This window comes from Hyperolius riggenbachi, chromosome 8 (assembly GCF_040937935.1).
Source record: "Hyperolius riggenbachi isolate aHypRig1 chromosome 8, aHypRig1.pri, whole genome shotgun sequence".
In the NCBI taxonomy this organism is placed as follows: domain Eukaryota; kingdom Metazoa; phylum Chordata; class Amphibia; order Anura; family Hyperoliidae; genus Hyperolius; species Hyperolius riggenbachi.
The window spans coordinates 262,252,479-262,275,520 of record NC_090653.1 but is presented as its reverse complement, the minus strand read 5'-3'; the positions used below and the strand labels follow the sequence as shown (position 1 = coordinate 262,275,520).

At 46.9% G+C, this 23,042-nt stretch overlaps 1 protein-coding gene across 2 annotated transcripts in view; it reads right to left on the bottom strand.

The window, feature by feature from the left end:
- Positions 1-23,042, bottom strand: part of LOC137528546 (ectonucleoside triphosphate diphosphohydrolase 8-like) — a 139,147-nt gene that overhangs the window by 16,928 nt on the left and 99,177 nt on the right. For both annotated transcript variants that reach the window (XM_068249879.1, XM_068249878.1), the window contains exons 5-8: positions 14,059-14,209; positions 7,889-8,048; positions 4,475-4,702; positions 4,127-4,378 (exon numbers count right to left, since the gene is read on the bottom strand). In XM_068249879.1, coding sequence (XP_068105980.1) covers positions 4,127-4,378; positions 4,475-4,702; positions 7,889-8,048; positions 14,059-14,209 — 791 coding nt within the window. The remainder of the gene's footprint in view (positions 1-4,126; positions 4,379-4,474; positions 4,703-7,888; positions 8,049-14,058; positions 14,210-23,042) is intronic.

The window sequence follows — 23,042 nt, the reverse complement described above, 5'->3', positions numbered from 1 at the left end:
ACCGACCGACAGGCATGGGAACGCGAGTGATTGTTCGCGTTCCCAGCCTGTATATCGCCCCTATGCTGCTATTGCAGCCTCCTGGCTTCCTATGCTGGGGGTTGCACTGTTGGCTACCTACCTATACTGGAATGGCTAGCTTTTTCTTTGGGGGGTGGCGGGGGTGGCTGCCTATTATTACAGGAGAACAAGGCCTCTACCTTGGGGGTGGAGGGCCAAATATCATGTGCTGCTTTAGTTTGGGCCACAGAAACCCCTGGTAAGGGGGGGGGGGGGGCAATAACAACTGGAACTAGGACTTTGGGAAGGAAAGGAGGGAGTTGGAGACCACTGTCACGTTTTTGGGTGGCCAGCCGATTTTTGCTGGGGGGCCCGGAGGCCTGGAAAGCCTGATTTTAAAGCCAACCGAAAACAAAATTGTATATTATATGGTTAGCTTTACTCAAAATAATCAACAATCAATTCAGGGGCCAAATTCTAATGTGTGTTCTGTACACAGCTTACAGCTGAGTGGTGAGACTCTGATTCTAAAGAACCTCCAGTTACTTTTACCTTTGCAGTAATAATTACACTGGGTGACCAAAAACCATCCCAGACATACAGAACTGTAGCCAGATAGTCAGGGGCGTTTCTAGGGTCCTGAGAGGTCCGGGGCATTTTTGGGCACTCCAGCCAAAAAATGGGTGCAGCCAGGCACCAGAATGTGGGTGTGGCCATAGGCAGAGCCAAATTTACATGAACTTAAAAACGCTCTAAGTAGGCCTGCCCAGCAAAATGTTGGGTGAAGCCCTCCTCTCCATTAATACAAAAAAACCACTAGGGGAGAAGCCCAGAAGAGAAGATGTTCTTGACTCTCCCTGGGGGACATCTGGGGCACCACAGAATAAATCCGGGGCACGTGCTACTGATCTTTGTGGCTAACGACGCCCCTGCAGATAATTCATAGAAACACTGAAGCTGCTGATTTTAATCTTCCCACTGATCTGTCATTGGTTTCTCATGGTGTGTTTAGGTCACATGATTATGAGCAACCAGTAATAAGCTAGGAGGTATTCCCCCGCCTACTATTACATATGGTCAGAGATTAATTCAAATGTAATGGGGCCCTGGGCAAGGTAGCAGATTTGGGGCCCCCTTGTGGTGGTCCTTTTGGTAAGCTGAAATGAAGAGAGGTCCCTGAAGAAGGTTGCCGGGTGTTCCCTTTGACACCAAGTAGGCCCTAAGCAGCTGCCTAGGTTGCCTGGTGGGTGATCCTGCTCTGCATATGGTAAGAATAGATCAATGGTGCTCATTTCTCAAATGTTCCATATTTTGCAGTTCACCAGCGCAGGAGTAGCTAGATAAACCATCTATAACACAATGGCCATCAATGCATAACACTACAGTTATCTGCGCTTAGTAAGGCTGATACTTTGTGCAACAATAAATATAATTGTAGCGTGATGTGTCAGCCAGCAATGTGTTCCAGATGCGCCAACTTCACATTATAAAGGTCAGAGTTCACAGAGAAGATAAGAATTTGGCAGTATTTTCAGAGGATTCTCCTCTATGTGAACTTTTACTCTCCCGTAGCCATAAATTCTTCCAAAGTAGTATTAAAGGACACCGGAACTGAGATGGATATGGAGGCTGCCATATTTATTTCATTGTAAACAATGCACATTGCCTGGCTGTTCTGCTGATCTCTTTGACTGCAGTAGTGTCTGAATCACACACCTTAAACAAGCATATGGCAAATGCAGTCAACCTTAAAGGGTACCCGAGGTGAGAGGGATATGGAGGCTGCCATGCAAGTTACCGGACTGTCCCCCTGATCCAGTGTCACTAATAGTTTTAGAAATAAACTGTGAACAAGCATGCAGCAGATCAGGGGCTCTGGCTCAAGTCTGACTGGATTAGACACCTGCTCGTTTCAGGGTTCAGACAGTACGGATGCCAGAGGATAAACAGGGCTGCCAGGCAACTGGTATTGTTTAAAGGAAAATAAATATGACTGCCTCCCTATCATTTTAACCTCTGGTTCACTTTAAGTCAAACATTTGATATTCATGTTTGTTCAGGGTCTATGCCTAAGGGCCTGTACACACTGAAAAACGCAAGCAAAACGCAAGCGCAGCAGTGTGTACAGGCCCAGTATTAAAAGTAGGGGATCTGCCAGACAGCCAGACAATATGTACTGTTTAAAAGGAAATAAATATGGCAGCCTCCATATCCCTCTCACTTCAGCTGTCCTTTAAAATGCTAAAAAACAGAAGCACAGGCTTTTTATAGTGTATACCACAAACCAACTTGTTTAATAAAAGGTAAATAAGCCACCACTGTACATATAAAAAATCATGCAACAGCAGCAAATGGACAAAAGCCATTAAAGAGGTGCTAGAATTGGGAGGTGAAGTATAGCTGGAGTAGTATTGGCATCTTTATATAGAAGCTCAATAAGCTGGACCTGCAAGTCCAACTGGGGTGGAGTCTGGAGGAGAGAAGAACCTGAGGCAATCATTCCATTAAGCCAACCTAATAATAACCTACAGGCTTCCACTAGGATTTGGAGCCTGGTTTTCTAATGTTCTCCTTGCTAGAGATCACTGGAGAACATAAATCATCCTCCAGGAGAATTTGGTTTCATTAACCTCCTTAGCGGTAACCCCGTGTGTGACACGGGGTAAGCCGCCGGAGGGTGCCGCTCAGGCCCTGCTGGGCCGATTTTCATAATTTTTTTTTTTGCTGGACGCAGCTAGCACTTTGCTAGCTGCGCCAGCACCCCGATCGCCGCCGCCGCGCGCCCGATCGCCGCTATCCGGTGCGGCGCGCGCCCCCCCCCCCCCAGACCCCTGCGCTGCCTGGCCAATCAGTGCCAGGCAGCGCCAAGGGGTGGATCGGGTCTCCCAATGACGTCCCGACGTTGGTGACGTCGGTGACGTCATCCCGCCCCGTCGCCATGGCGACGGGGGAAGCCCTCCAGGAAATCCCGTTCTTTGAACGGGATTTCCTGATCGCCTATTGCCGGAGGCGATCGGCGGGGCTGGGGGGATGCCGCTGAGCAGCGGATACATGATTTAAAAAAAATAAATAAAAAAAAACTGCTGCGCTGCCCCCTGGCGGTATTTTTCATATCGCCAAGGGGGTTAAAGGACTTACGAGGCGAACCAGTCAAAAAAAGTTAAATACCTGCATTAAATAACAAAGCACGGAGGGCGCCGTCCGCGCCCTCCGTGCCGTTCCGCCGGGTCCCCGCAGCTTAATGTGCCCCCCGGGCCGGTCCCGACCCCACAGCCCGGGTCAAGCTCTCTCTCCTCCACTAAGATGGCCGCCAGAGCTGGCCGCTGCTGCGCAGTCCACATATGCGCGAGTGCGGCTGCACAGCTCTAGGGCCTCCCCCCCGATCCACACTATAGGCCGTCTACTGTTGCGTCTACTGTTGCGTGCCCCCCGGGCCGGTCCCGACCCCACAGCCCGGGTCGAGCTCTCTCTCCTCCACTAAGATGGCCACCAGAGCTGGCCGCAGCTGCGCAGTCCGCATATGCGCGAGTGCGGCTGCACAGCTCTAGGGCCTCCCCCCCGATCCACACTATAGGCCGTCTACTGTTGCGTGGATCGGGGGGGAGGCCCTAGAGCTGCGCAGCCGCACTCGAGCATATGCGGACTGCGCAGCCGTGGCCAGCTCCGGCGGCCATCTTAGTGGAGGAAAGAGCCCAACCCGGGCTGTGGGGTCGGGACCGGCCCGGGGGGCACATTGAGCTGCGGGGACCCGGCGGAACGGCACGGAGGGCGCGGACGGCGCCCTCCGTGCTTTGATATTTCATGCAGGTATTTAACTTTTTTTGACTGGTTCGCCTCGTAAGTCCTTTAAGAATATCTTTTTTTCTGTACATGAATGTACTATTTGCAGTGTATCACTAACCTTCCATTGACCCTCACTATGCCCACTAGTTGCAACTACTGGCAAGACCAGAGAATATGTTCAGACAAACTTATTTTCTCTGATCTTCTCCAGCTTAGAAGGACCTCACTGGGCCAGACCCTTAAAATCTGAGGTTGGCAAAAGTCCTTGACTGCTTGCCCAAACACAGTTCAGTAAGGTTCAATTAGTACTGAGACAACTCATGGAAGAACAAACATGACTTACGTAGAACTCTCCATGCACGGGTGGCTGGTAGGTGCCATTGAAAGCACAAGTTGTTTGGGAGCAGGTGAAGTTGAAGATGCTACTTGTGACCACCTGACACTCGTATGGGTTCCCGGTTCCTTCCACTGTCACATTAGGGCCTACACCACTTGGCGGAGTAGAAACACAGGGACTGTTGTAGACGGAGGAGAGAGTTATAGTCGCAGTGTATCCACTTGGGTAGCAGGGATGAACGAAATTCCCCTTGTTAGTCTTCAAAAGAAACGAGACAAAATCCAAAATTTTGAACTATAAAAAAACCACAACACCGCACATTCTATTTTAATACACTACAGAAGCATACCCCACCTCTATGAGGCGTGCAAGAATCCTCTTCATGGCCTGGTCCTGTCCATAGCAGAGGTAGCTGTTTGTGTAGAGGGTGTAATCATAGCCGTAGAGTCTGAACAGCATCTCTGTGGTTTTGTCTTCAATTACAACTGATGGTTGAAAAGTCATTTGGGTGGAGGCACCACCGAGGTCCATGGCTCCATACATGTTGGCCTGGGGATGTGTCCAACTGCTTATGTATGTGTACTGGAGATAGAGGATTACAGAGGCCATCAGAATTAAATACATGAACTAAAGATAAGACAAGGAACTTTGGGAGAAACTTGAGAAAAACTTCCTGAACCCTTCCAACTAGTGAAGCAAAGAATTGAGTAGCCCGGGCTTTCTTAAGGCAGACAAGCTTTCCTATCACAGAACTTACTGTTCTGACTATACATTTCAATATTTTTTATTGGAATTTTCCAAAATAATTTTTTAAACATATATATCAAAGACATATTATTACACTTGACAAATGAATACTTTATACATAATAACCTGTTGTAAGTAACCTTAATCTTAAGTACAAACTTTATAACTTATTTGTAGAGATGTACCTTAAACATATTTATACATCCTAAGGGCTGGAACCCACAGGAGCGCTTTTGACAGCGTTTTGGCAGCACTGTGATACGCTAGCAGTTTGCCAAAACGCTGGGCTAATGTTAATGGATGGGGCAACTTCCACAGGAGCGTTTGCGTTTCTCAGAAACGCAAACGCAGGACATGCAGCATTTTGGGAGCGTTAGCGCTTCAATGTAAAGTATTGAACCGCTAGCGGAAACGCTCAGCAAAACCTAAACTGAGCGGTTTTGCTAGCGTTTTGCGGTTCAGCACACTGTAACAAAATGAAAAATAATTCACAGGACCAATCAGGATAAAAACGCAAAATGCAAAACGCTAGGCACCCGCTGGGGAAAAAAATACAATGTTGCAAAACACGACCAAAACGCGCATGAATCCGCTCAGACAGTTTGCGTTTTTCAGTGGGTTCCAGGCCTTAGAGTAGATATACAGTAATTCTACATATATCTGAGGTAATATAGTTTATTTAAAAGGCTGTCAAACTCTGTTCTAGATAATCCCTGAGAATTTTAATCTTTAGAATGGTTGCATAAAGTCTACTGTTCTGACTATAAAGGATCCATGTCAAGAATTGAAGTATTTGACCCCACCTGCTGGTGGCACTATTTTCTAAATAGCTGACCATTGAGGGCCCGTTTCCACTATCGCGAATCCGCATGCGTTGCCCGCATGCGGATTCGCACAGCCAGAACAAGTGGATGGGACTGTTTCCACTTGTGCGTTTTCCTGAACGTTTTTCTGTGCAGAAAAAATATGCATGGTAGGGCCCTCAGAATTCGCCTGCGTGTGGAATGCAGGCGAATCGCACGCAATGTATTTAATAGGGAAATCGCATGCGTTTTCCCCATGCGTTTTTTGCCGCGATTTCGCATGCGATTTCGCATAGGTACCCATGTTAATTCACACAGGCAGTGACATGGTTAAAATCGCATTACCCTAATCTATGCGAAATCGCATGTGAAATCGCGGCAAAAAACGCATGCGGAATCGCACCCGCATGCGATTTCGCCTGCGGTGATTCGCCGGCGATTCCGCAACGCAATAGTGGAAACGGGCCCTTACTGTTCACCAGTAGGCGGCTCCAGTTTGTGCTTGCCTGGCCTGCAATTCCCCAACTCGCCTACGGGGACTGTCCAGTTTATGAATAGGAATGCTCATTCGGATTCCACGGAATTTAAATTTCCACATTTCCATTCGGAAATCCGTATTTCCGTTCGGAATTTGGAAAACGGAATATTCAGCGGAAATCCGACTTACTGCAACTCTGTAATTTTAGCCCAATCACAGAACTCGGGAGCATTGGACAAATCAGAGAGTGCTGAATTTTTCTGCAAAATTTCACATTTTTTCCGTTTTCCGCTTTCCAATTTTCCGATTTCCGTTTTTCAATTTGTGTCAATGTTTTGTATTCTCTCATGCAAAAATATGCGGAAAAAACGGAAAATTCAAAATGGAAAAAATGGAAATCGGAATTTCAACGTAATCGGAAATAGACATTTCCAACCATCCCTACTTATCAGTGGCGTACCTACCCTAGGGCTGCAGGTGCTCACAGCTTTGGTGCAGCCATGGCTAGGGGTGCCACTGTAGTGCTCAGTCACTGTGTTCTTCCACCTGGGACCTTTTTTCATAGTATGGACAACTTTTGGGAAAATAGCAGCAGGCAGTGCAAGGGACTGTACTACTTCCTGCACTACATGTAGCACCCCATCCCCATCCTGTCCCGTGGGCAATGTTTCTCCTCACAGCCTGCAGTGAGTGAATGTGCAGAGCAGCAGGGTGAGTAGAGAGAATGATTGCTGTGCTGCAGCTGGGACATTAGCAGGGAGAGGAGGCAGGATGTGTTTAGTGCTTCAGAAATTGCCTGTTATTAGCAGCCATGTGCACTGGCTGCTATAATACCAGAGTGCCCTAGACTATTGATTATTTATCCTGATCAGAGTAATTAATCAATATTGCAGGGCAGTCTGCTGTTGCAAAAGACAGTGATACAGGTGCTGACAGCCGACTTCTGTAGTGAGCAGAGATGCAAGCTCCAGGCAATTTAGATTTGGCTTGATTGTAGGCAATCTTGATCTCTTTTTCCAGCTCCCCCTCCCACCCTGTTGTCTTCCCCCCATGATCTTTTTCTCTCTTCAGATTTCAGTGGCTTCTTTAACAGCATGTCCCTGCCAAACAGCACTGGTGATGTCTGCAGTCCTGGTGAGAGGTCTTACTGCCATTTTTTCTCTCCCACCTGGCTCTCTGTCTTGTGCTTCTACCTCTTTACCCCCCCCCCCCTTTCCTATGCATCCCCCTTTTTTCTCTCAATCCCAGGTTAAAAAATGTTCCATTAAATTGTGTACCACTCCCGCCCACAGGCCTCCCCTCCCCCTTCCATATTCAATCAACAAAATCAAACACTGATGAGGGGGTTTCATTTTTAATAGGATTTTTGTCTAATTTATTAAAAAAAATGTATGTGTGCCTCCTAACAGTGCAGAAAAGAGGAGTATGAGTCTGCTATAAACATTTGATCAGTTCTAGATAAGTAAAATAAAGAGATGATGCCTGTGAATGCTAAATAAGGGTGAGTAAAAAATTCTCCTAACACGCAAATGTCCATTCACTCGAAACACAGAAGCTGTGCTAGCAAATGATACCCACTAACTGTTTATCAACTAACTGCCAGCTGTGTAAAGACCTCATTCTGGTTATGTTATCATAAGTGTATTTCACAAAAATAGTATTGTTAAAGAAATCCTTGCGGTAACAATTGTGCTTTGTCATTAGAAAAAACATAGGGAGAATGTAGATCGCATGCCTGACCTGAATGAAGGTGCCCAGGAGGTAGTTCACTGTGATCCAGCCAAGGGATCCTTCCTCCTTCCCGGTTAGGATCCTTGCTCCCTGGAAATCCACTGGATATTGACTGAGGGTTTTGGACACTTCATCAAATATGTGTTGAGTTTTGGTCTCATTCTCCAGCCTGCAGTGTAAATTAAGACATCTCATTTAAGGTGCCTAAGCATGTGGCTGTTATTTGCAGAGAAAGCTTCCTTTAGATACAACTTGCACACGTGTGCAGACAGAAAAAGGGTTGTGTAGAAAGGCTGCAAGCAGAGAAGAGGTTATGTGCAGGAAGGCTGCAAGCAGAGAAGAGGTTATGTGTAGGAATACTGCAGGCAGAGGAGAGGTTATGTGCAGGAAAATTGAAAACAAAGAAGAGGATATGTACAAGACTGTAAGCGAAGTAAAGGTTGTGTTCAGGAAGACTGCAGGCAGAGAAGAGGTTATGTGCAGGAAGACTGCAAGCAGAGGGGAGGTTATGTGCAGGAAGACTGCAAGCAGAGGAGAGGTTATGTGCAGGAAGACAGCAAGCAGAGAAGAGGTTATGTGCAGAAAGACTGCAGGCAAAGAAGAGGTTATGTGCAGGAAGGCTGCAAGCAGAGAAGAGGTTTATGTGCAGGAAGGCTGCAGGCAGAGAAGAGGTTATGTGCAGGAAGGCTGCAAGCCGAGAAGAGGTTATGTGCAGGAAGGCTGCAAGCAGAGAAGAGGTTATGTGCAGGAAGACTGCAAGCAGAGAAGAGGTTATGTGCAGGAAGGCTGCAGGCAGAGAAGAGGTTATGTGCAGGAAGGCTACAAGCAGAGAAGAGTTTATGTGCAGGAAGGATGCAGGCAGAGAAGGGGTTATGTGCAGGAAGGCTACAAGCAGAGAAGTTTATGTGCAGGATGGATGCAAGCATAGAAGAGGTTATGTGCAGGATAGATGCAAGCATAGAAGAGGTTATGTGCAGGATGGATGCAAGCAGAGAAGAGGTTATGTGCAGGATGGATGCAAGCAGAGAAGAGGTTATGTGCAGGATGGATGCAAGCAGAGAAGAGGTTATGTGCAGGATGGATGCAAGCATAGAAGAGGTTATGTGCAGGATGGATGCAAGCATAGAAGAGGTTATGTGCAGGATGGATGCAAGCATAGAAGAGGTTATGTGCAGGATGGATGCAAGCATAGAAGCGGTTATGTGCAGGAAGGATGCAAGCAGAGAAGAGGTTATGTGCAGGAAGTATGTAAGCAGAGAAAAGGTTATGTGCAGGAAGGCTACAAGGAGAGAAGAGGTTATGTGCAGGAAGGATGCAGGCAGAAAATAGGTTATGTGCAGGAAGGCTGCAGGCAGAGAAGAGGTTATGTGCAGGAAGGATTCAGGCAAAGAAGAGGTTATGTGCAGGGGGGATGCAAGCAGAGAAGAGGTTATGTGCAGGAAGGATGCAGGCAGAAAAGAGGTTATGTGCAGGAAGGCTGCAGGCAGAGAAGAGGTTATGTGCAGGAAGGCTACAAGGAGAGATGAGGTTACGTGCAGGAAGGATGCAGGCAGAAAAGAGGTTACGTGCAGGAAGGCTGCAGGCAGAGAAGAGGTTACGTGCAGGAAGGCTGCAGGCAGAGAAGAGGTTATGTGCAGGAAGGCTGCAGGCAGAAAAGATGTTATGTGCAGGAAGGCTGCAGGCAGAGAAGAGGTTATGTGCAGGAAGGCTGCAGGCAGAGAAGAGGTTATGTGCAGGAAGTATGCAAGCAGAGAAGAGGGTATGTGCAGGAAGGATGCAGGCAGAGAAAAGGTTATGTGCAGGAAGGCTGCAAGCAGAGAAGAGTTTATGTGCAGGAAGGATGCAGGCAGAGAAGAGGTTATGTGCAGGAGGGATGCAAGCAGAGAAGAGGTTATGTGCAGGAAGGCTGCAAGCAGAGAAGAGGTTATGTGCAGGAAGGATGCAGGCAGAGAAAAGGCTATGTGCAGGAAGGATGCAGACAGAGAAAAGGTTATGTGCAGGAAGGCTGCAAGCAGAGAAGAGGTTATGTGCAGGAAGGATGCAGGCAGAGAAGAGGTTATGTGCAGGAGGGATGCAAGCAGAGAAGAGGTTATGTGCAGGAAGACTGCAGGCAGAAAAGAGGTTATGTGCAGGAAGACTGCAGGCAGAGAAGAGGTTATGTGCAGGAAGACTGCAGGCAGAGAAGAGGTTATGTGCAGGAAGACTACAAGCAGAGAAAAGGTTATGTGGAGGAAGGATGCAGGCAGAGATGAGATTATGTGCAGGAAGGATGCAGGCAGAGAAAGGTTATGTGCAGGAAGGATGCAGGCAGAGAAGAGGTTATGTGCAGGAGGGATGCAAGCAGAGAAGAGGTTATGTGCAGGAAGGCTGCAAGCAGAGAAGAGGTTATGTGCAGGAAGGATGCAGGCAGAGAAAAGGCTATGTGCAGGAAGGATGCAGGCAGAGAAAAGGTTATGTGCAGGAAGGCTGCAAGTAGAGAAGAGGTTATGTGCAGGAGGGATGCAAGCAGAGAAGAGGTTATGTGCAGGAAGACTGCAGGCAGAGAAGAGGTTATGTGCAGGAAGACTGCAGGCAGAGAAGAGGTTATGTGCAGGAAGACTACAAGCAGAGAAAAGGTTATGTGGAGGAAGGATGCAGGCAGAGAAGAGGTTATGTGCAGGAAGACTGCAGGCAGAGATGAGATTATGTGCAGGAAGGATGCAGGCAGAGAAGAGGTTATGTGCAGGATGACTGCAGGCAGAGAAGAGGTTATGTGCAGGAAGACTGCAGGCGGAGAAGAGGTTATGTGCAGGAAGGATGCAGGCAGAGAAGAGGTTATGTGCAGGAAGGATGCAAGCAGAGAAGAGGTTATGTGCAGGAAGGATGCAGGCAGAGAAGAGGTTATGTGCAGGAAGGATGCAGGCAGAGAAGAGGTTATGTGCAGGAAGGATGCAGGCAGAGAAGAGGTTATGTGCAGGAAGACTGCAAGCAGAGAAGAGGTTATGTGCAGGAAGGATGCAGGCAGAGAAGAGGTTATGTGCAGGAAGGATGCAAGCAGAGAAGAGGTTATGTGCAGGAAGACTGCAGGCAGAGAAGAGGTTATGTGCAGGAAGTATGCAAGCAGAGAAGAGGTTAAGAGCAGGAGAAGCTGCAGTGAGAGAATGTAGTTATGCCCCTGTGGTAAACCTTAGGGCCCGTTTCCACTATCGCGGAAACCACCGCAATTCCGCAGAGTTTCGCTTGAAGTAGCGATTCGGCCGGTACTAGCCGCAGAATTCGCTGCGGAGGCTGCGAATCCCATTGCCGTACATGGCACGGCTCATGGGATTCGCCAGCGATCCCGCCTACCCGCTCAGTGACGGCGCACGTCCCTCAGACATACATCGCACTTGTGGAAACGAGCCCTTAAACATGGCTCTTGCATGCAGCAATTTGGGTGTTTCTGGGAGGTCTTTACTCCACACAACAAGATATTGTTGCCATGGCTGCAACCCCTCCCCCCCCTCCCCCACACACACACACACAAAAGCCCTCCATTTTGAGTTTGTCAGTTTTGAAAAATCTGTGTCTGGCTGCATATTGAAATTAATGGAAGGATTTTTTCTTATAATAATGAAGAATACTGAGAGTTTTGTGCAGTGCCATTTTATGATTATGAAAGAAGGAATCTTCCTACAGATATATTTAGCTCAGCGTTTAACTGTCAGATTAGCTTCAATTAGCGTAATAACTGATCTGATTCTCTTACGGTTTAGCAGATGGAAAGGGTAAGGGACATAACCGCTGATAACTAGCACTACTGACAGAGTTGGAGTCGCTGAACTTTCTCTGAGGCTCCGATAAGTGGACTGTTCTGCTTACCAGGTGGAAAAACTTATCTGGGGTCGAGCAGGGCTGCAAATACCCATATTGATAAATCACCAAGGACATCAGTCCCATTTGTACAGCAAAGCCAATAAAAGCCGCGGGGTCAGAAGTCAAGGCATTGATTATCCAATTAGTGATGTCATCAGCCCTAAAGGATAAAATGTGACAAAGAAGGTTTCTCATCCACTACGTTCAACCTCCACAATTTATGCTATTTGTCAGGCATCCTGGCCTAGTGTGCCCAGGTCTGTATTACCCACACAAGGAAACCAAGGCAATTGCCCAGGGACTACTAGATGCCCTGGATAATTAGTGGGACTAGAGCAGAGAGCCAAGTGGAAGGACAGGTTAGTGTGCAAATTTACACACTACTTACTCAGACTCTACATGGTGGAGGGGTGAGTATCAGCATGAGCACAAAGCTAATGAATTCTGATTTCTGGGGCCGAATGACTTTAGCACATTGCTGCCTAATAATGATATTCGGGGGCACATGGCTACCTAAATCTTTTACCTGAGGCCAGGTACCTTTTAAAGGTCCGGTACGTGGTCCAGAAAAATTGATGTAGCAGCAAACTTGCGATCCGTTCAGCGGATTGTGCGGAAAGGATCCATTTGAATGGAAGGATGTGAGCGGATCCATAGGTTAACATTGGATCCATAGGTTAACATTGGATCCATTCACATCCGTTCCGATCCATTTCCTTCCCATCCGGGAACGGACCTTTTTTTTAGCACGAATTTGAACCAGGCCTCAATCTTTTATCTGAGGGGAGATGGCCTTCCCTTTCTATATAAGTAAATATCTATATTTTTTTAGGTGGCTTCAGTTTTGCTTTTACAGAACTGACAGTGATGAGTCATTGTTTATACACTTGCAGACCAGACAGGAGCCAGCAGGAATGAGCAGGAACTCTTTTGGTTTTGGATTGTCTATGGGAAAATCCAAATTTCTATGTCATTTCAAATAGTCCAAGCTGTTCTAAAGCATCCTAATTATCCCGATTCATTGGAAACAGTTGTTTTATTCAACTGAACAGTTGAAAAACAGCAGCTCTCTGCAGTTGGTTTGTGGACAGTCATGGCTAACACAAAGGAGCTCAGTGAGGACCTGCGGTTGCATATTGTGGCTGCTCACAAGTCAGTAAAGGGCTAAAAGGCAATTTCTAAATGTTTTCAAGATTCAATGGATATAGAGCAACGTATTATTAAAAAATACAAGATGTTCCACACTGTGAAAAATCTCGGAAGACGTGGTCAGAAGCTAAAAGTGACACTTGTGCTTGCCAGGAGGATAGTAAGAGAGAGGTGAAAAAAAATCCAAGGATCACCACCAAGGCCATCCTGGTGAATCTGGGCTCTGCTGGTGGGCAATGTCTCAAGGCAGACAATCCAACGGACACTGCACACTGCTGGGTTCCACGGATGCAGACCAAGGAGGAAGCCACTTCTCCAGATAAGGCACACAAAAGCTTGCTTGGCCTTTGCAAATGCTCATCTGGACAAAGAAGACTTCTTGTCTTCTATGTTATAATCTGATGAAACTAAAATTGAATTGTTAGGTCACAATGTTGTTTCCTTCATTAGGCGTAAAAAAGGAGAAGCCTTCAACCCAAAGAACACCATCCCCACTGTCAAACATGGTGGTGGGAACCTAATGCTCAATGATGACATCAGGCAGCCTGCAGAGAAACTTGGCCTTGGGTACCAGTGGTCATTTCTCAGCATGACAATGACCCAAAACACAAAGCAAAAGTGGTGAAGAAATTGTTAGAAGATAACATTAACATTTTGGAGTGGCCCAGCCAGAGCCCTGACTTGAATCCAATTGAGAATCTGTGGAAGGAGCTAAAGATCAGGGTGATGGCAAGACGACCCTCCAACCTGAAAGATTTGGAATTCATTGCTAAAGATGAATGGGAAAAAATACCTGTGGAGACATGCAAAAAGCTGGTCTGCAATTATAGGAAGCATTTGATTGCTATAATAGACAATAGAGGCTTTTCAATTGATTATTGAGAAGGGTATGAATAACTTTGGACTGGACACTTTTTGCTCAAATGTAAATAAAAGCTGAGAAATGTTTTTCCCACAATAATGCCTCTTGTACTGTACATCATCTTATTATCTTTTGGGAGACCCCTATGTCATTTCCCGTCAAAAAATTACTTGCTGGTTGAATAAAAGTAACTTTAAGTCAAAATTTGCCAGGGGTATGAATAATTATGGGCAGCACTGTACATAAATACTGTCTGTTGAATGGTTTTAGTGGTTGCCCAGAGGAAAAACTGAGAAAACCAGCGATTATATCCTGCAGGAGAGATCAGACTCACCTCAGTAGCCTCATGCCCGCTGTTGCTCCAAGTAACACAGTGGTCTGTTTGTGTTGCTCTGAAGGGATGATAGACAGGGCCTCATCCATGCAGTGCTTCAGTGATTCCCCGGCCTTGGCCGGATCGTCAGCGTAGGCAGAGAGCCCGCCACCTGTTGAGATAACAATCAGTGGATGAGAATCTGTGTTTATGAGCAATACCTTTCACAGCCATGATGGCGCCATTTTGTTCTCTCTTTCCTGTCATTCAGAGACTGCAGAATATCAGTTCAGCCAAAAGCAGGTGATAAAATCCTGTTATCAGTCGCTTTTATATAGTAAAACTCAACAACCATAAAATAATATGACATGGCATCACTGAAGAATTTCAGTTTAACTAAAATACACAATAGCTAGCCATGTTTAAAGGGATCCTACCATTATTTTTACATAAAGTACACTTCAACCTTTTAGCAGCCCCACCCAAGTTATATTGTGTAAGATAACTTAGGGCAGGACTACCGACTAATCTTGGGCTGCCCAGGGGTGTATCTGGGTATTATAGCGCCTATGGAAAGCACTGAACCCAGAGGTAGTACCCTAGTTTAGGTAGTCAGAGGTAGTCCACACAATAGAGGTAGCCCTACAGTTTAGGTTGCCCTCCCAGTATAGGTAGTTAGGTGTTACCCCAGTTTAAATAGCCCACTTTAGCATAGGGAGTGAAAGGTGTGTCCCAGTATAAGTACCCCACCAGTACAGGTGGTGGGATGTGTCCCCTCACTAAAGGTGCCCACCAGTATAAGTAGCCCACCCCAATCGGTTTTGACAGGTGTCCCCCCAGTATAAATTGCCTCCCCCAGTACAGGTAGTCACCAAACATAAGTAGCCCTCCCCCCCCCCCCCCCCCAATATAGGTAGTGGGAGATGTCCTCCTGTATAAGTAGTGTATAGGTAATGAGAGATGCCCCCAGTATAGGTGGTGAGAAATGTGCCCCCCCCCCCCGTAAAAGTAAAGAATGGTGTCCCCCGGGTATAAATAGCCCCCCCAGTATAGGTAGTGAGAGGCATCCCCCAGTATTGCGGTGAAGCACAAGGGATGAAGGGGCAGGCATGGCGCCCATGGCAAGAGCGATGCCTTCACCTCTATAGATATGCCACTAATGCAGCCTAATGCAGAGCAATGTTGCTGGAGTGCACATAGCAAAAAGAAGAAAAGGAAAAGGTTAAAGAGGTTCTGTGGGGGAACCTGGGGCTAAACACTGCCACTTACCTGAGGCTTCTATCTGCCCCATGTAGCAGTAATGTCCCACGCCGTCCTCCTCCGATCCTCCGTTCCCCGCCGCCAGCCCTGGTCTAGCGTGGCACGCCGTCCGACTGCGGCTGCATCATCGGGAGCTTACTGCGCAGGCACAGTACAAGAAAATTTCATACTGCGCCTGCGCACTAAGCTTCCGAGGACGCGCGCATTATTCGGCTATGCCAGACGAATAATGCCCGGTGCCGGCAGCGGGGAACAGCGGATCGGAGGAGGACAGTGTGGGACAATACTGCTAAATGGGACAGATTGAAGCCCCAAGTAAGTGGCGGTTTTTAACCCCAGGTTCCCCCACAGAACCCCTTTAAGGATACTTAGCAAAGTGAAGGTGGTGGAAGGACTGCACAGACTGGATGGAAACTCTCTTATGCATTGGCATTTCTAGGTTCACACTTGTATGCATAGAATTTGCGCATTCACATATTTTTTAACAGCCTTTTTCCGGACACAACACACATTGATATTCAGATTTGTCCACAGCAGCACAATGTGAAAAATATAATGTGCTTTGCATTGTGGCTGGTAATCATTAACCAAGCACTCCTCTGATCGCACTTTTCTTACACAGTGGCAGCCCTTGGAAATCTCGCACATGTAATAAAGGCACCTGGAGAAAAGGGTGCTGGAAATTGCCACTAGTAGAATCTCAGTAAAGTTACCAATGCTTTACTACTTAATTCCAAAAGTAAAATATCGATAATCTTTACTGATATATTTTTTATGACCCAACCCTACTCTCACATAAACTCCCTTTACCAATGCCTAACCTTTAACCCAGGGGCGTAACAATAGACCCTGCAAGGGATGCAGCCGCAGGGGGGCCAAGAAGATGCAGGGGGCCCCGTGGGGGGAGAAGTTTCGTTTCCCTGTCCTGAGAGACTGACAACTAAGGACACTGAGAGAAAAAAAACTTTCTGCTCTCAGCACAATTGTTCTAATGACTGCATCTGCTCAGCCACTGATAAGGAATCATACAAAGTTTTGCAGACAAGGATTTGTAGACAGTCCCTATTCAGTGTGCAGCAGGCTCTTTTGTACAGTGCCCAGCCGCCAACCTCTCTACCCCTCCCCAAGTGCTCTGTACTGTAGTGATGCTGGAGGAGTCTGCAGAGCCAGTTCTGCTCCATCAGAGATGGACAGAGTGAGTGTAATAAGCTGAGGCGGAAAGCACATTTGTCTGTCGGTTTTCTGTGTGTTTTCTGCACACCAGGGGCTTGATTCACAAAGCGGTGCTAACCCAGTTAGCACGCCTAAAGACTTTATTCGTGATAACTAGGGTAAACCTGATTGTGCGCAAAGTAGTGCGCACAAATGTTTGCGCACGCAGAGCACACGCTGCGTTGTGCGCGCACAAAACTTTACGCGCGGGACTTTGCGCACGATCAGAACTCATCATGCCTAAACTGAGCTTAGACGTGATAAGGGGCTTTTCACAAGCGTGCTAAGCTAGCATCGCTTTGTGCATCAAGCCCCATGTGTCTCTATTTGTGAAAACATACACATTTCTCACAGAAGCGAATGTAATTGATAGGGAAAATGCGTGCAGAGCTTTATTGTTGTCTGTTTTTATCTGCATGGGGAAAACACACTCAAGTGTGCACTAGCTAGCCAAATGAATAGCAGGCACGAATTTGCATAGTGGGTAGTCCCAGCACCTGTAGCCACCCCTAGGGATATGCACAGAAAGCAGGGTGATTGCGCACTGGGTCTGTGTGCTGGCATATCTGGAGTGTTGCCCCCCTTCTCTCCTGCTGCCCTGGCTCTAGGCTTTAATGGCCTTGTCACAAATTTGCCCCTGACCCTGCAGAATTAGACCTTTGATGCGGGGAAGGGGGGGGGGGGTGGCTTCAGCTAACAGAACATTCGTTCTCCCTTGGCCCCTGCATGCCCATGTGATGAAAAGGGGAGGGATTCAGTCTGACTGTAAGTGAGCAAGTAGCTGCTGGCCACTGATTTGGAGATAAGTACCTACCTGTACCAAGGCTTTTACTGTTATTGCCCCTAGGCCAAGGCCCGGGTTTACCTCACAGGAGCCTAGAGGCACAGAAGTCCTGGCACCTTAGACTTTGCCCTCCAATAACCTACAAACTCCCACTAAACTGCACCGTAAGTGTGCTGGCTGTCCCAGTTGTCACTTCTCCTTTACTTCCCTTGCCCATCATAGGGCACAGGTGCCACTTAGAATTAGGCAGCAAGAAGTAAACTCAGTGTTAAGTAGCTTGATGTGCCCCCAAGTATTAGGTATCTAGAGGAACAGAAGTATTAACTGAAGGGAGAACTCATTAGTGGAATGCCGAAAGCAGGGTGAGTAGCCTCTCATTTACATTCTCATCGGGACTCTGCACAGGGAAGGAGGGAGGGAGGCACAGGGGAGGGAAGTAAGATGCCTTTCCATCCTCAGGCACCTGTAGGTACTTTCCTACAGTGCCGTTATGGAAAATCTGGGCCCTTGGGTCTCCCCTTCCAAATGCAGCAGCCCATCCCATGTGCAGCCCCCTCTTCCATGTCTATCACTTATGTACTGTATCTCCTCTCTTTCATGCACAGCTCTCTTGGACATCAGCTTCCTTTTTCATGTGTTGATTCCCATTTTCAGCCTCTTCTTTCGTATGTAACAACCCCTCTTTCCGGTCCAGGTGTGCCCTTGGGCTACAGTCACCCAAAGCCCTGGCCTTTGTGGCCGTTCCAGAAATGCGGTACTGACTTGTACGATTTTCAAACACTGCAATGGACTGTAGAAAACTTTTCTGTTCCAGTTCCAGTCCTGAGACTTCAGAGGCGGCGTGCTGCTTACATAACCTTATCACAGTGTGTTATCAGTGCTCTGTGCGCTCTACATACAGAGCTGGGACTCACATTCTGCTCCTGCTGCTGCTGTAATAATGCTATAAATAGATGGCAAACCTTGGCCATGGTGGATTATGTAAACAGAGCGATGTCGGGATCTCTCCTGCTGGTAGAGATTGTATAAGGGGATGTCCCAGATGCAGCATTGGGTGCCCCCTGGTAGTTGCCCCAGGCGCTGAACTCACGCCACACGTATACAGCGCGCTGAAGGGCTGGCAGCCGCCCAGGAGTAGATTGCCCTGTCAATATTTGTCTTTCCCAGACCTTTAAACATTATTGATTAACAGTGTTGAGCTGGCTTAGTTACCGCAGGGAAGCATTATGTATATTCTGAGGTATTTATCAGTGGCAAACAGATGGAATCACCTAGAAGTCATCAAATACATTTCTGCGTCTTATCAGCTTATTGCAATCATTTTTAAAGTGTTAGCGTGCTTACGGTACCTCACAAAAGTGAGTACACCTTTCACATTTTTGTAAATATGGTAAATATTTTATTATACCTTTTCATGGGACAATTTGATAGAATGTGAAGTAGTCAATGTACAGCTTGTATAACCGTGTAAATTTGCTGTCTGATCAAAATAACCCAACACACAGCCATTAATGTCTAAACCTCTGGCAACAAAAGTGAGGGCACCCCTAAGTGTACTGGTCACTGGACTACAGCCCCCTAGTAAAAGTACACAGAAGTAATACCCTAGTATAGGTAGCCAGAGCTAGTCCACCCAATATAAATAACCACCTTTAGCATAGGGAGTGATAGGTGTCCCCAGTATAAATACCCCCCCATAGCTGGTGGGAGGTGTTCCCTCAGTATAGGTAGCAAGTGGTGTCCCCAGTATAGGTAATTAGAGGTGCTCCCCCAGTATAAGTATTCCTCCCCCCAGTATAGGTGGTGAGAGGTGTCTCCTGAGTATATGTAGTGACAGGTGCCCCCCCCCCCCCCCCAGTATAATTAGCCCTCCCAGTAATGTCTCCTAGTATAAGTAGCCCTCCCCTGCAATCTAGGTAGTGAGAGAGGTCCCCTCTGTATAAGTAGTCCCCCCTCCCCCAGTATAGGTGTTGAGAGTTGTCCTCCCAGTAAAGGTAATGACGGGTGCCCCCAGTATAGGTAGTAAGAGGCACTCCCCAGTATGGCGGTGCAGCGTGAGGTAGGAGGGGGCAGGCATGGTGCCCATGGCACTGTGGCACCCATGGCACGAGCTATGCCTGCACTCTTCTAGATACACCACTGGAAGTTTGTATAGATCCTTTCCAGGGATTGCATTTAAAAAACAATAAAGGAAGTAATAAAAATCCCCCATGAGGAGATGGACCAGTCCAAAACCTGTCATAATTTTACTGCCTACATTAAGCGACAGCTACATAGGAGAAAAGCGATTTTATAGTGCATTTAACTCTAAGAGAAATATACATGTTGTAAGTACGGTATGTATTCACAACTATTTTAAATGTTATGATTTTTCAGGATAGTGGTCTTTTAATCAATTTGTATCTCTCTGATAAACTGCCACAATCAGACTACACAAGAAACAAAAGTGTAATACAATGGCACGATCAATGACCAGCTGATCAGAGAAGCACAAACTGATCATGTGATCATTCGGTCATGTGATTCTTTAGACATTCTTTTTGCAGGGTAATTACTCCCTTGGAGATCTGGTTATCTCTGAAAAGGTAACAGGAAATGAAAAATAGCCTGATCTGTGTCATTCTGTCCATTTAGTTATCTGCGTGGAAAATCCCTGTCAATATTTGTCCTCATCGGCTGGTAATCTATAACCAAACATCGGTCTATAGACGGCATCTGTCACCCATATCACAGACAAAAGGCTAAATACAGCGGGTTGGGATAGAGCAAACTACAATAATATCATATACAGTGCCTGTCAAAACAACCATGCCCTTTGATAATGTGTTGTATTCATAGAACACTGAATTCCAATGAAACTAAAGGAAAACTCCTCTCTATGTGAAGTTGGTTAATGCAGACCTGAAGCGAAAATAAACCAAGGAGATAATGAATTGTATGTGTAGTCCACTGAATCGCGCACACACACTGTACACACGTACACGCGCACACGCAAACACACTGTACACACGCACACACACACTGTACACGCGCACACACGCACACACACTGTACACACGTACACGCGCACACGCACACACACTGTACACACGCTGTACACACGCACACGCGCGCACACTCACTGTACACACGCGGATGCACACGCACACACGTACACACACACACATGCGCACACACGCACACACTGTACACACACGCACACACGTCGGGAAGGCGACAGGCGGCACCATTTTATTTGAGGTCTTCTATTGACCATTTTATGCGCGCTACTTTTTCGGGGTTCCCAGTGCACTGGCCCCGTATGTGAGTATTTCTTTTATCCTTGTTTTTAAATTGTTTTACTTGTTACGTAATTAAGGCGGTTTACACTTAGATGTGCCGTACATCTCTTTCATGTCACTATCCTACTGGACTCCCCTTTGGCGAGTCTCTGCGACCTCAGGATATCTACTATATTCCGGAGGAATCTGTGGTGTGCAACATCGCTGGTGAAACGACACCATTTGAGAGTTCTGCGGACCACCTATCAAACTCGTTTACAACCTTATAATGTGGGTTGTTGGAATCTGGTAAGCCTTGCTTCTTTACTTTTTTGTTCGAAGATCCTGTATACCAGAAAATGCCGAAAGCTGTATTACTATAGACCTGCGCTGGCTTTATATATTCAGTGATCCTGCTCTTGCCAGCTGGTTCCCTGCTGTGTCCATTCCCACCAACCCCTGCAACAGGTCCAGTCAAAAATGTTGCATATGAAAAATGGCGCATGGTGATGCAGCTGGTTTTTTTTTTTGCCGCTTATCGTTATTTAACAATAAGCTATAAATGTTATTAAACATTATTTAACAATTGAAGAGAAATCGAGAGCCCAATATGGTGTAGTATGTCAAGACAGATTGAATAATTGAGACAGTGAGATGGTAATACTCACAAACATGGGTTACCACCTAGGTAACCACTCAATAGGCAGGTGAGGAGATTAGACCTGTCCTCACTCAGGATTAAGAAGTCGCTCTCTGTAGATAGGAGAAAAAGCAGAGCACCTCTGCTTGCTATAACAGAATTGTTGTTGTTTATCCCCTGTTTATTGCCTGAAGAAGTGGGCTGTGCCCGCGAAACGCGTTGCATCCTTGGGGTATCTTCAATAAATGTGTATTTATTTATTTAATCACAGTCCTTGGTGTCTGCTTTAACGGAGACAAGTCTACCACTTCCTCCCAGCAATTTTAAAAAAAAATGTATGTACTTTTATTCTACTGGCGCCTCTGTTCACCTACCAGTATAAACATTGTTTAACGTTTAGCTATAAAACGTTATCAGCCACTGCCAGATGACAGAGGCTACAAATATAACTGCCAGGTCTCTGCCACTGAAAGTACTTTCTTACCCTGTGCATGATGCTCCAGGCTGGTGGCTGGGTGGCAGTGCCCGCTGTCTAGCGGTACTGGAAGTGGGTCAGGCAGTTCCGCGCTGGGCCACCCATCCTCATCCCAGGATCTGATTTTCCTAGATGGCAGAGGTGGCAGGGCTAACCTGTCCTCTCTCCACCCGTCCACTCCTCTCTCTTCCCTCCTGCTGCTTATTTTTGAAAAACTTGAGAAGCCGCCGCATACGAGGAAATTGTGTCAGTGATTAAGCCAGCAGCTGAAGAAACTCTCCTCACGGTGGGTAAAATAACGTTAAAAACAGTAAATGATAATTAGCGATATGCCGCTTAACAATTTAACCTTTCAATTAGTTATTCATCTCTGCGCCATAATTAAATATTGATATTGTTAAATAACGTTAAGGCTATATTTTCAATGCGGCGCCATTTTTAAACATTGGCACTATGCGCCCTTTTTCTCAAACACCCCTGTAACATGGTGTGCAGAGTGTGCTGCTCAAGACTACTTGTGCACTGATCCCGGATTCTTCCTGTGAATCAATTGCTGGGTCTCATATCTATGACATGGCTTATATGCAAGTTACTCACTTTTTTTCTGGTTTCTGAGTGAAAAGTGGGTACCTCGTAGGGCTGAACGATTTTCGGTTTTAATCTGAGAATCGTAATCATGCCCAAGATGATCTTCAGATCGTCAAGGCGTCGGTTTTTGCCGCCGCTGTTACCTACTTTGATCCTGACCTTCCCCTCTGCTCCTGGCTCCCTCCTCCAGTAAAGTTTTTCAATTCCAATTGGCCGCATTGTATTGCATAGCCGCGAGGGGAGCCACGGTGAAGAGGTGACAAGCGTTGCCTAGTAACGCTGGCCGCCAGGGAGTGATGTCACACTTCCTGGTACAGGCCCAACATTACTATGCGAGCACTTGTTCGCTTTTCACCTCGGCTCCCCCTGCGGCTATACAATGCGGCTGATTGGAATTGTAAAACTTTACCAGAGGAGGGGGCTGGAAGCGGAGGGGAAGGCCAGGATCAAAGTATGTAACAGTGGCTAGTGGGGAAAAGGGGGATGCCACTATATACAGGAGGGGGTCTGCCTATATAGAAGGATGGGGATCTGCCTATATACAGGCAGTATATACAGGGAGGGGGATCTGCCTATATACAGGGAGGGGGATCTGCCTATATACAGGGAGGGGGATCTGCCTATATACAGGAGAGGGATCTGCCTATATACAGGAGGGGGATCTGCCTATATACAGGAGGGGGGGGGGGGTCTGCCTATATACACGAAGAGAAGGGAGATTTGGATGGCTAACCTGTACTGTGGCACCTATACACTGGCTAACCTGTACTGCAGCACCTATACACT